General features: G+C 36.8%; 1 protein-coding gene across 1 annotated transcript in view; it reads left to right on the forward strand.

Annotated features, from left to right (window-relative positions):
* The first annotated feature begins 251 nt into the window (after positions 1-251).
* RASSF9 (Ras association domain family member 9) overlaps positions 252-14,773 on the forward strand; it is a 28,549-nt gene continuing 14,027 nt past the window's right edge. The window contains exon 1 of the mRNA XM_079938074.1: positions 252-1,011. Coding sequence (XP_079794200.1) covers positions 965-1,011 — 47 coding nt within the window. The 5' untranslated portion in view covers positions 252-964. The remainder of the gene's footprint in view (positions 1,012-14,773) is intronic.

The following is a 14,773-nucleotide window of genomic DNA, read 5'->3' on the forward strand; positions in this document are numbered from 1 at the left end:
ACACTTCAGTTCCCTGAAGTCCTCGCGGCGCGTCCTTTCTCAATTTACTACTCGAGGGGCGAGAGCCAACAGTTGGCTCTTCGTTCAAACGCCCGTGGTCTAAAAGGGCCAGTAAGTGCCAAAGATGCGGCGGGGTCGGGACCCCAAACCCTGGCTGGTTTCTGTGCCAGTGCTGTGATCATTCAGCCCTGGAGCCCTTTGGTCCTTCAGGTCCTCCAGCTTTTGGAAGATGACCTTGAAGAGTAGAGGGACGGAGTTGGGGGAAACTCGGGGCTCAGATTCCTCAGGGGTCTGGGAGTCTCCCTCGATCCAGCCTCCAGCTTCGCTCCTCGATGTATGTTACAGCACTGACACCCCGGGCGGGGGAATTTTGTGTCGAATCGCTGGGCAAAGACTTCTTGGCCCTCACTCCTGCTTGCCTCCGTCAGATTACTTTCCACAGACTGGAGCTGGATGGGAGGTGGAGGTATTTACTTTTAAATCTTTTATGTGTGTTCACTTCACCCTGTGTGGTTGGGCGTGGAGAGCGGAAGAGGGGGGTTTCCAAAGCGAGTGAAATTCCCATTCCGTGGGTATTACCATGCCTGTGGGGTGGCAGCTCTTTTAGCAAGTCTGCAAATAACTATAGAACACAATAGAGTCCTCCTCCCTTCCTCTCGTTCTCTCTCTCTTTTTTTTTTCTTTTCCTTTTCCTGCCTCCAGACGCCTCCTTCGAGGCTGAAGCTGGGCAGGTCTCCAAAGGTGCAGCAGCCACAGCAATCCCGCAGTTCAAAGTTAAGCAACAGTTGCACAACTTCCAGCAGCTCCCTTCAGACGGATACTAATGAGCTGAAAACCAGGAGCATCTGAGGAGGTGAAGAGGAAGCTTCCAGGTCTCTTCCCTTCACCCTAGAAATCCAGATATCTCCCCCATCCCCAGAGAACTTGGAGATACTGTCCTTGCTGTTCGCTGGCCTGGCGGGCCATGGCTCCCTTTGGAAGGAACTTGCTGAAGACTCGGCATAAAAACAGGTAAAGTCCAGCGTGTGTGTATTCGGGAGCTTCTGTTGTGAAAGTATGTGTTTTGTTGCAGTTAGATTCTGATGAAAATTGCTCCTGGGGAACAAAGCTCTAGGGAGTTAGGGCTAGCGTGTACACTCAACTGGTGAGGATATTGTTCCAGTAACAATGATTGCAGTGACCAGTTCAAGGATCTCTGAAAATAAAAGATGATTATTTTGACTCCTTTTTTCTCCCTTTGGCCACTTCTGGTTTCCACCACTAGCATCACCTTCTCCTTGTTTGTTGCCTCGCCTATTTGAGAGTAGTGGGATGGCAAGTTTTATTTTGCTTTAGACAGAATTTTAGTATATTATAGGAAGAGTTAACATTTTGATGAAGACATAACTAGAATTTATTAGCCACTAATTAGAACAGAAAAACAGAGCTGCTGATACAATCCAGAAACAATGCTTTGGCTCCCTTTTTGAGTGGGGCATTCCTAAAACCTGGCAAGTTCCTAAAGTGAAAATACTCTGTAGAGAAACTTTTTGTGAACTCATTCTTTCAAAAATCTTTGAGAAATTTAGGTGATTTTAGGCACTAAAAAAGGATTCAAACAGCTGTCCTTCTTAATCCTTATTATTACTATTTTACTTTGATTTGATTTGCTGTTTTCAAGCCGGCAATGCCCATTGTGTAAATAAACATATTTCACATACACACACAGATTTTTCTTGAGTCAGTATGTGTGTATCAGTCCTATTAAATATTTTATTAACTCAAGTGCTACATTTTTATGCCTAAAAAAATGTGAGGCTAATTGTAGACACGGGCTTTACTTTATAAACATACTTGTTTTGGCATAAGCGCTTTTCCACAACTCTTCTCTCAATCACACCTGTTTGTACTTGTCATAATTTACTTAGTGTCAATTTAAAAGCATACAATTACATGGTAGGAAATGATACAATTATTTTAGAGGGTCTGCATGACAATATAGTGGTACAACTTTAAAGTAAATCTCCAGACTTTATTTTGGGCATGAATGTCTACTTGAAAAATTCTGTTATTACCTCATTCCAATGTCTTTATGGTTTAGTTGACTAGCTTAAGAAACAAAAGCAGCAATAATCAATACTATCAAACTTGCTAAACCTGTTTTATTTTCTAATAATCTGATATGTCACGAATATGGTATTTATGATAATTAATGAAACTGTATGTTAAAATAAAGAAATATGTCTGGGTAGTATTAAAAACTATGGTTGTGATAGTTATCAAAAATAGGCTTGTATTTTCCTAGTGTCGATGCATTAAAAAATATTTCAGACAACTCCCCTTACCAAAAGAAAATCCTTCCTACTTTTTAAAGGATTTTTCAGTAGCATCAGTTTTGAAGTGTGTCTGTTTAAATGCTGTAAAAATATATAAAAAATTACTTCAGGAAAGTTCATGGTATTACAAAACAAGTTATGTTTTTGGCATAGTGATCTTTCTGAATACTATCCCTGTAGTTCAGAGTTGTTGTGTATTTGTGTGTGTGTGTTAACTAATTCAAGAATTCTGTCATTGGTACGCCAAATAACAGTGCAATAAAACTGCATGCACCCCTGTGAGTTTCCCTCATATGGCCACTTTTGTTGCCTTAATTTGCCACTGCAAAATCTACTCTACCCATAAAACTAGCTTTTGTTCAGGGAGGTGAGTATACAAACATTTTTAAAATATTTTTTCTATGCAAAATTATGAAAAAGTGGAAGGAAACAATAAAAGATGGGGAACTTAATAGTATTTTAAGTTGCTCTGACAAAATGGAATGGTGCTTCCTGAAGGTGATGCTTTTTTATGAACGTGTGTTTTGGCGAAAGTGGTAATAGTGAGGCTGTGCATGAGTTGCTGTAATAACTGAGTGCCTCCCTTTAAAGATTTGTATTTTTCCAATCCTTAACGTTGCTTAAACCACAGGGGTAGCTAGGGACGTAAAAATATGGGTATTTCAAACTAAGCAGTAAATAAGCCACATGGTGTGTTGAAATAGAATTAATGTATATTTGTTTTTTTCAAGGTTTAGTTTTGATATAGATGAGATATTTTTGTTTTGTCTGTTTTTTCACCTTCACAAAGGTGAAACTACAGATGAAACTTAGTTACATGATTAAGTTTATCAATTTCATTTCCTGGGTTCCACAATGATTTAAATAATTCCACTCCAAAATATAGAAACCAATAACTTTCCTTAAATGACAAGTGATTCATCCTTTGATAGATTCATTCTTCGATTGATGATAAAACAGTTATCTGATAACAGCAAATGCATTCTTCAAATATATCGTATAAAATTACTTGTAGAATGTAAAGGAAAAATTTGAGCAATGTATTTGTATACATTGTGATATAACATTTATACAGTTAAAAGAACAACTTGAATATAATTGTATCTTTGTCAGCAGGAAAAAATGAGGATTTTTCGAGGGAATATTAGGATTTTGAGATCATAAAATTTTGAGAAAGTTTATTGAACTTTTCTGCATCCTGTTCTGTCTTTTCAGTTTTGTTCACTCAGAATATTTATCACCCCAGATTGAATGTCCTAAGGTAGCTCTGTAAATAGTCTCATAATACATGGATATTTGAGAGTTTTAGAGACAGGATGGAAAACAAATGAAACTTCAAAGTATGAGGCATAAAAAACTTTTAGAAAACACACACTGTAAAGGTTAAGGAGGGCAGGGCCATATCTGTCTAGTCCCCATTGTGTTCTAATTCCCAGGGCAGTGCCTGGTACGTGATGGACGTATATAATACAGTTGTTTATATAATTTTATAAACTAAAATTATAATTTGTATTCAAATCAAAAACACAGTAATCATTTTATTCTCTAGCATCATCTGAGATCAGCTGGTATTATATAAAAGTGAATACTTTATAAAGGATTGGTTGATATTTGATAAAATCCAAAAACCAGGGAGATGGACAAATAATTATATGGATTTGGACACCAAGCTAATCCTCCCCTACCAGAAAATATTTTCTAAATGTTAAGAATCATTCGATTTAAAAATCTGGAAAACAGTCTTCAGGAAATCTGAAAATAATACTTGGTCACAAAATGATTTTATTTGGACACACAAACATTTTATGCTTTTCATTTCTTTTTTTTAAATTATTATTATTGGGGTATAGTTGTTTGACAATGTTGTGTTAGTTTCTACTGTACGGCGAAGTGGAGTTCCCTGTGCTATACAGCAGGTTCTTATTAGTTATCTATTTTATACATATTAGCGTATATATGTCAATCCCAATCTCCCAGTTCATCCCACCCACCCCCGCCCTGATGCTTTTCGTTTCTAACTTTCATGCAAATAAAAGAAATGGAGCCAATGTAAAATCTTTATGCTCAGAATTATTTTTTTAAAATTTTCTAATTTTCATAACATTTAATAGGAAGAGTACAATTTTCAGAAGACCTTTTGGTCTCAGGAGATGGACTGTTTACTTTGGTTCCATAATAATAAAATGTTCTGTGACTGAATCCCAAAGATTGATAACTACCTTCTTAAGCAACTTTATGTTCACGTAAAGAATAAAAACGTTGGAGAGTCTAGATATTTTCTTTTCAATAAGCTATTCAAGTTTCTGAAAATATTTTCTAAAAGTCTCTAGGTGGCTTTTGTTTCTCATAGAAAACCCAAAGAAGGAAATAATGAAGCATGAATTTACTTGACATTCATATGGTCATTCAACAATTGAATTCAGATTATTAACATATTCAAGTATTCACATAAGTTCCATCTGTAGGTTCTATTTTCAAAACAATGATTGCTTTAAAAGCTAATGCTTCTAAATAGCAATCAGCAACATTTTTTTTTTATAAGTTCAGAAAAGTGGAATGTCACTTTAAAGACCTGGGGGATTCTCGGTTGTGAGTTACGATTCCTTGGTGTTTTAATTAATAAAATTTGAGGGCAGAAAATTGGTTGGACTTTTTAACCAAACCTTGCTAGGAGCAAAAAATTGCCAGACTAAAGCAGTATTTCATATGTTTGTTGGATATATAAAATCAGAATTGTTCTTTCAGGTGATTCATTGATAATAACAATGAATACGAAAGGATCTAATTTAGTGAATAAGGCTTTATAATTATTGTTAGGTACCATTCAGTCAGCTCTTGGCTTTCTTTTGGCTTTTCCTAGACCTATATCACAGGTGATAACAAGCATTGTCCTAATATCAACTTGAAATCAAAAGTCTCCAAAAAATATATTTGTAATAAAATTATTAGAAGTAAATAACACAGCTCTATTGTTGTATAATTGACACATAAAATCTGCATTTGCTTTTGAATGAATTAGAACATATCTAACCAAGTTGTTTTAAAACCAGGTGCCTCATATTGCTCTCTTAAGCACCTCATGCCGCAGTTACTTCATCAGAAGGAAGAATTGAGTTTTGAGGTCATGGTAGAAGTTGCTGGCAAGCTGGATGTTTTCTCTTTGTAATTAGAAGTATGGTAATTTATGAATTCTGCAGAACAGGAAATTATCTTGTACTGTTTTGTCTAACCTCCAATAAATATTTGAAAGAGCCCTGAAATTGGCTTGAGAAATGCTGGATATTTGAGTACATACATCTTTTTAGTTCCCAGGTGTTCCTGAAAGAGATTTCCCCTGATAATACCTGGTAACTTAAGTAGTTATTACTTGACAGAGACAGCGCATTAGGAACAATGATTGGAATGCTCTATCCCTGGCAAAAATATCCTGAGAGCAGTGGCAGCGGTGAAATTGAGCTCTAGGTAAGATCTTGAATTGTCACTCAAAAAAAACTATAACTCAACTTAAAATCCACTACATAAGATGTTTTATTATGTACCGTATCAATTCATGAAGAATGTCAAGGTGAAAATCTTAAGGATTTTTAAAAAGTTTTTAAAAGTTTGTAGCTGGTTAACAATTTTATTTACATAGCCTCTTTATTAGCTGGACTGTATAACTTAGAAAGTTTTGATGTTATTTGATTGGTATGTCGTTTGGGAGATCTGATAATGGCGCTAGGTAATTCACAAAAGTATGGCTCTCTTCTTTTGATTTTAGTTCTAAAAATGAAAGAAAGTTGAAGTAGGAGTATGAGTTTACCTCTTCCAGGTGAATGTGTATTCCAGTCCTTGACAAGAGATCTCTTTGTCCCTAGCATATTGACTTTCTAAAATAAGGCAAAATGCCATCTGCACCAAGTACATGTGAAAGGAAAAAGTTCAGCATACTTCTGTGTGCTAATGTTCTTTCATGTATACTTGCTTAGGAGTTTTAAAAGACATCCCTTTGGCAAAACATACATAACACATACAACACTGATTTCTTAAGAGTCAATTATTTGGTTTTTTAAAATAGATTGTGATTCAATTACTGTGGAGCCTGTTGTAAGGCTACACCTTCTAGAGAAAGTTTGCATATCTGTTGATAGTAATTTAAAGCGATTAGTAATGTGAATGGTCACCCAACAGTGACCATTACTTATATGAATGGAATAGAGCCTTGGGGAGACATTTTAGCATTGGCAGTGATAAGAAAAATATTTCAAGAATGAAAATGAGCAATGGGTATTAAATATGCTGACAAACAAGGCAAATTATTCTCAAAGGTTTATATCTGCAGGCTAGAATGCCCTCTTTTTATAAGTAAAGTGACTTAAGATAGCTATAAAAAAATTGAGTATACACTCAGTGAGATCAGGGACCTCATCTATCTTGTTTCTTTCTAGATAAACAGTGAGTAGATGCTCAATAAATATTTGTTGATTGAACAAATGAATTCAACATATACTCTCCAAATACAGCTGGTCCCCATAAAGCACTTGTGTCAGAGTAGTAAATCAGTACATTTGCAGTGAATGGACTCATGGGTAAGTTAAAGAATGAATCCATAAATTCAAGGTTGATCTCTCATCACCCCTGCTTCTAGGCTTAACTCCTTGCTTTCAAATGGTTAAGGGTCATAGTTGAGAAATAGATGCTGTAAGAGACTTTACTGGACTTCTGGTAGAGAACAAACCAAGGTGCAGGGTTACTCATTCTTCTCGAGGGATGCTCTCACTTCCTTTCATGCTCCTGGAATGCAACCATGTATGTATGTGAGTGAGGTTTGGTGGATGATGGTAGTTGGCTACTATAGACCCCACTCACTGTTGAATGTGGAACATTTCCTCCTTCTTTGGAGGTAAGAGGGAAATACAGTTGGGGAAATACTTATTTTCTCACATGAAAGGAGGATTTATGCTCTTTCTATAAGATAATTACAGTTATAAGACAAAGGGAAAATGCTAGAAACAGGCAGAAAATTATCTTAGTTAAGAACTCCAGCTCTTTAGTCACCTAGACTTTCGGTCATATCTCAGATTTGCCATTACTAGTTGTATGCACTGGGGCAAATATTTCATCTTTCTAATATGACGATAACAATAATAACAACAAGCAAAGGCAAATTTAAGTTTGACAATTGATGGGGTTGCTCTTTAAAATGAGCAATAGGTATTAAATATGCTGACATATTTAATGGGTATTAAATAAGTTGCTCTTTAAAGTTCTGATTAATAATATCACTAAGGTCGTTATGGGGCCTCGGAATGTGACTGTGCAAATGAGGAAGCCCTTATGCTTAAACTTCATTAGCTTCAGGGTAAATCCACCTCTGCTAATACTTCTTATAACACTTATTATGTGCACTGGTCTAAGTAATTTACATAATACTTAAAATTACACTGTGGGGCTTCCCTGGTGGCGCAGTGGTTGAGAATCTGCCTGCTAATGCAGGGGACACGGGTTCGAGCCCTGGTCTGGGAGGATCCCACATGCCGCGGAGCAACTGGGCCCGTGAGCCACAACTACTGAGCCTGCGCATCTGGAGCCTGTGCTCAGCAACAAGAGAGGCCGCCATAGTGAGAGGCCCGTGCACCGCGATGAACAGTGGCCCCCGCTTGCCACAACTAGAGAAAGCCCTCGCACAGAAACGAAGACCCAACACAGCCAAAAGAAATAAATGAATAAATGAATGAACTCCTACCCCCAACATCTTGTTTAAAAAAAAAAAAAAAATTACACTGTGAAGAAGGTACTACTACTTCTCCTATTTCACAGGTAAGCCCATTAAGACCCAGAGCAGTGCAACAGTTAATAAGTGGCAGAGACAGAATTCGAATCCATGCTCTTAACCCTTACTCTGTATGGCCTATTTAGTATTTAGTTTTCTCATCTCTAAAATAGAGTTAATCCTAAACCATCAAGAATTTGGATTAAATCTGATTATATATAAAAATTTAGCATGGTGCTAGGACATAATAAAAGCTCAGTAAATATTCACTCCTTGTTCAGGCCTCTTGGATTAAATATGTTATGAAGTATATCTAAGTTTTTAACACCTAAACATGATATTTGCGGCTTCAAAATCTCAACCTTGACTCACTAGAACTTCTGTTCTCTTTTCCTGATCATCACTGATCTCTTTTCCTCCCTAGATACAAAGAGATACATTATAAATTACTGAATATAATTAGAAATGAGTCTATAAATGTTGTGCAATACTATCCTTGGATCTTGATGAAATATTTCAATTCTGACAGCTTTTATGTTTAATCCTCACACCGCATCTGAGCAAAATTATGAGACTATTAATGATTTTGCAATGCATAGCATAGTTTAAGAGACAGTTCCTTATGTGTCTTTGTGGACTTTTGATAAGAACAAAGGATACATAATTTGAATATTTTAGTGTTATCTTTGTCTAAAAATATGAAAGATTGAATTGGATACTTAAGGTCCCTTTCATCTCTAAGCTTCTGTGGTTTTAAAATTTCCTCTGCAGAGTAGAATTTAATTCTCTTGTCCTGCTTTTTTTCAAGAAAACTTTTAAAAATAGAATTGAAAGAAGGATTTTTTTGGTAATTTTATTTTACCTAAACATGATGCATTGCCACATAACCTCCACCAGGAAAGGTACCATTACGGTAAAAGTCAAATGCGTTTATTTCCAATTATAAAGACATATGATTAGTTTATAAATTATAATATCTAAGAATTATTGAGTGTTTGCTAAGCACAATTTTAAGTTTAGTAATACAAATATAAGAATGTTAGGAGTAGCTATCTTTTTATTTTATTTCTTTAGGACTGGTAAACTCTGTGTTTTGTATTATACCAGACATGCAAAGACACCACCTCATTCTTAAGGGATTAAACTCCTAATCGAGAAAAGAGCACTATAGTTTAGCATCTCATGCATGAACTTTTAAAAAAATCACTCTTCCATGGGGAACTACCGTTGAGAGGGTAAATAAAGTTATATTTATAATACAATTTGTAAAATGAAAGTATAATGTCTTAGGAAGGCTGTTCCTCTATAGAGTAGGTGTCACTAAATGTTTTTGATTGACTCTAAGTAGAAGTATATAAGAGAAGTGAATGGAGATAAAGAAAAATAAATGGAGCATCATCACATTAGATAGTGTTTATGAAACTTCCACAGTTAGGGGACAGGCTTGGACAAGAGAAGGGAACACGACAAGGTGTACAGAAAGATGTAGGAGGGGCTGAAGCACACAAAGCTAGGAATGACTCAGGATAGTCAAAAGAAAAGAATTCAGGAAGCAGGCAGTAATATGGTCAGTTTGGTGAGAATCCAGAATCTTGCTTGGTTGGTGAAAACAGTATTTTACAATTGAAAAAAATGTTAAGGATGTGTTTATATAACAGTAATAGACTTACAGTCAACTGTAATTGACTGCTATTTGTTCTAATAATCCTATTAAACTAGTCAGTGTATCAGCTTATAGAATTAAGTTATTCTTCTATTTTGTGGATCTTCTAAATGGTAATTCCACTAATGCAGATAGTGGTCCAATTTCAACAAATTTTTATTCTTACTAATGATGGTATATAATCGGTAGGAATTTTGTGTCTGGGGTTTATTGATGGACTGCACAGTGTATGCTTGCTGTTCTCAACCAATGACTAAGACATTTTACAGCCATCTCCAATACCTTTGGTTACTCATTCACTCCTCATTTACTCTGGCATTTGTCAATCCTTCTGGAATTCCCTGCAGTTATGATTAACTGAGAGTACTTTAAGATCTAGCAGCAGCACATCAGTTTGGGGGAGACCACAGTCCTCAACAGTAGAAACTGAAGATACCTATTTTTAGCTCTGCATAAAATTACATTTGTGTGGAACCTATGAGAAGTGCTATTGAAAAACCATGGATGTCTTCATGGAGTAGACATATAATAACTACAGTCTCATATGAAGAAAAGAGTTGCGCGCCATTAGGAAAAGCACTTATGAAGCTATACTGGACCTTTGAGATTTCATCTTTTTTCAGAGCACAGGACGTTGGCCACTTTACAGCAGTGGACCACAAAGTATTAGCTTTAATTTCTTGACTGCTTGTTCTTTTACTCTAGTAGTGAAAGTCAAAGAACATTTTCCTAGAATTATTAATGATCGGCATGAAACTTAGACTAAGTCATTTTTTTTTTTAAATGATCGTTTTTAGTGGTTCTACTTTTAGTTAGGAGACCTTGCTGTAGTCACAGTTTAGAGAATTAAGTAAGCTGGCAGCTTGTGCTATATAGTGCTTTACATATCTGAGCATATTATAGTATTGCTTTCTTATCTACCTTAGCATCTTAAAACAAAACATTCTAAACTATCCCACCGTATCAGGTTGGGCATCTACTTGTATATATTTCCCTTTTGGGGACTCAAGATACGGGTTATGTGATGATTTTTAAAAATTCAGAAATATCAAATGAACCTCATACTTTGAGGGCTTTATTAAGATTAAATGTGAATCAGATATGGACCATACTTTAAGGAACTTGTTGATTAGTAGACACACAGACATATGTAAATAATTAAAATACAAGGCAGGCATTTTAAAGTATCCTAATAAAGTCCATGTATTCAACAAAAAATATTTATTTACCTTATAATGTGTGCTACATGTTATTCTAGGTGCTGGGAATACAGCAATGAGAAAGGCAGTCAAGGTCTCTGTTCTCATTGAGCTTATAGTACAGTGGTGGACGGGCAGACAGTAAGGAAACAATAAATGAACAAGAAATTTCAGATAGAGATTACAGTTATAAGAGTCACTATAGAGGCGGAATTTATAGGAATTCAAAACTGAGTGTATGGGGACAATAGAAAGTATCAGGATGGAAAAAAAGATTCAGTGATAACTACAATTTGGGGTCTGAGTAAATAGGAATATAGTTGCATTATCATACAGAACAGGAAAAATGGCAAGGGTAACTCGGGGGAGGGAAGAACATCAGGGTTTAGAGTAAAAAAATTCAAGGTGTCACTTGAATGTTTCCAAATATTCCACCTCCAAACACCTGGTGTTTGGACACACTGCGCTGTGAAGCAGCCTTTCATCCAACCTACTGCCAGCCCTCCTGACATCCATATGGGACTGATTAATATGGAACACACTGCACCTGGAATGGGACTTTAAAGGCAAAACACACTGGTTTCCCAGCCAAGGCCTTCACGCTGACTAATCCTATGTTAAACCCACTCATTCTCCATGAAGCATTTCACAGCCATCCTCTTAGTGAGCCTTCAGTCATTGCCTTTGGTTGAAATTACTTCCAAACAAGGCCATGACTTCCATGAGATCATACATTCTTCTGTTTAAAGACCACATTATTTTTACTTTCTTGTCCCCTAGAGAATAATACACAGAACTATTATATAGATATTGGAGTTCAAATAACATTTTAGTATTTAACTAAACAAAATCTAGATTTTTGGTGCAGGTAAATCATCTAGGTCAGGAGTTGGCAAACATTTTGAGTAAAAGGCCTCATAATAAATATTTAGGTTATTCCAGCCATAATGTCATGGTCTCAACCACTCAACTCTGTCAATGTGGCGTGAAAACAGACACAGGCAGTACATAATTAAATGAGCATGACTGTACTTAAACAAAATTTTATTTACAAAAATATATGGTGGGATAGTTGTAACCGCCAGGCCCTAGTTGACTGAAAAATTCCCTTTATATACCTCCCCCCGAACCCCCTTCCTCCTCTCATGCTCCAAAAAATAAAAGAACATTTAACATTTATTGTCTTAGGCTCTTAGGCTTCAAAGATGAAAGAGTCAGTCCAGGACCTGACTGGCAAACTAGCAAAAAACGAAGGTAGAAAATGCTACCACTCAATGTACAATGGGTTCTGTGGAAGCATCAAGAATGGGCATCCATTTCCATCTGGAGTGGCGGGAATGGGGTTATTCAGAGATGATAAGGGAATTTTCCTAGAGGAAGCAACATTTGAAACAGAGTAAGAGTTAGATGAAGAAAGGGGAAAAAAGGTGTTTCAAGCCAAGGAAATAGGTTATGGAAAAGCCCAGAGTGAAAAATAAAAGCATGGCAGATACAGTGCAATCCAGTCTAGCAATTCATAGGGTGATAGATGTTACAGTGACAGCCAGTTACCCTCACATTAGATCTGTCAGAGATCAGCAAGATGTTAGGAATAGCTAGCTCAAGGTGTCTATTACAGAGTGCTTGGCTATCAGTTGGAGGAATCAGATCATGGAAGGAATTCTAGGAACAGGCAGGAGAGAAACAGAGAACAGAAGAGAGAGTAAGAGAGAGACAGACAGAGAGGGGAGGGGTGATGAGGGAGAGGAAGAAAGGTAAACAAATTGAAAATGCAGGACTTGGAAATCATTTAAAGATTTTAAACAAGGAAGGTACACAGCTAGATTTGCAGTTTAAAAAGGGAAGCCTGACAGTATTATGGAGCACAAATGTGAAGTAGGCAGGAGTTTATCATAATATAATATGTCCTAACTTATTACAGTAACTTATTGTAAAACTGGAAGTTGTCCGAATTGTAGTAGTGGTGATGGATAGGAGGGCGTATATTTGAGACATTTGGGAGAAAGAGTAAAACAGACATGGGGACTGGTTGTTAAAGGGGAATGAGATAGACAAAGGAATCTAGGAAGACTCCCAGTTTTCAAACTTGAGAGAAAGGGTGGGGAGATAGTGATTACATTTAGTAAGATGGGAAATCAAGAGGTGGAATAGTTTGAGATATGAGAGGAGAGGATGGTGAATTAGTTTTGATGGGCCAAATTTGAGGTGGCTGTGAGTAACATAATGATCAAATAAACATGTCAAAACAAAGTTTGGAATATTGGTCTGGAGCTCAAGGGAAAAAATAAGTAAATTTGGGAACTATCATCATTCAGTTGGTTGATAAAGTTGTGGGTGATATTACAGTCACCCATAAGGTGTATATAATGAGACAAGAAATGAGTCATAGAAACCTGCGGGATGCCTATTGTATCAGTTATCACTACTGGCAATAAGACACCATAAAAATTAGTGGCTGAAAACAACAATGTGTTATTTGCTATGATTTTCTGAGTAAACTGGGGTGGTTCTTCTGAGTTTCACTTTGGCTATCTCACGAGCAGTGGGTTAGTCAAGGCTTAGGTTCCGATGGGACAACTGAGATGGCTGGGTCTCTCTCTCTCTTGACGTGGTCTTTCATCTCAAGCTTTTCCATCAAACAGCAGTCTCAGGACAGCATTACAGGAAGAAGAAGACAGAAGCTGCAAGGTTTCTTGAAGCCTGGACTCTAGAACTCGCACACATGGTTTTTACCATATTCTATTGGCCATACTTAGTCCCAAGGTCTAGTCAAGCAAAAAGAAACAGACTCCATCTCTCAATGGAAGGAGCTACAAAGAATTTGTGGCCACCCCTGCATGACACCTATATTTACTGAATATGCAGAGGAAGCAAGGCCCATGTCAGAACTGAGAAGAAGCTAGAAAGGGAAAGGAAGAGCCGTGGAGAGTGAAATCAAGGAATGGACTGCTGCAAGAACGGGAGGAAAAGGTCACAATGCATAATATTACAACGAGGTCGAGGCAGATCAGTTCCAAAAATGGCACTTGGGTTTGGAGGTTAGATCTCTGATAAACCTAGGAAGAAATATTTCTGTTGTGGGTGTGTGTGTGGGGGGTGGAAGTCACTTTATGGTGATTGTTCCTGGAAAGAGGTAAACTAGAGAAAGTAACTGTGGGTTATTATTTGAGTCTGTGAAGGGAAGATAGTTGAGGTGTGTATGTGATCAAATGATGGTTGTTATAATGTGACCTGGTAGCAGGAAGGCCCAGAAGTAAAGGTAGAAGATAAAATGAGTTTAAGAAGGGATAAATTATGAAGCAAAGTCCTAGAGGAGGTGAAAGCCGTGAAATTCAGAGCACATTAAAGAGTTAAAAACTTTGGGAAAGTAAATGGATGTAAGATACTTTTGATGTAGATGACCAGTATTTTTCTCTTACCAGTGATGTTTTCAAGTAGCTCCTTTTCCTTAACAAAATGGCATGACAGGCCCTGGTATATTCTTGTTCCTAAAAGTTATTAATTTTTTGTTGTTCTTTAGGTAATTGATCTGTGACTAATGTGAAGAGCTGATTATTTTCGATGAAGCTTCCAACTGGAAGTCACAGTTTATTACTGTTTATTATAGAGTATGTTCAGAACATGGAAATCAGGGATAAAGGAGGTCATCTTGTATTTTCAGCTATCCTACTGGATAATTCAAATTCTTACATATTTCTAGTGCCATTCAAATCTGCCAACATATTTCAGAATACATTTAGAGAGGGGAGAGTAGGTGGCTGCAGGCAGATACAAGCTGAAAGTCACCATCATTAGGAAATAGCTTCCACTAAGAAGGCAAAACCAATTACGGGCTTAGCTGCCA

The sequence above is a fragment of the Stenella coeruleoalba genome (genome assembly GCF_951394435.1).
Source record: "Stenella coeruleoalba genome assembly, chromosome: 11".
Lineage (NCBI taxonomy): Eukaryota > Metazoa > Chordata > Mammalia > Artiodactyla > Delphinidae > Stenella > Stenella coeruleoalba.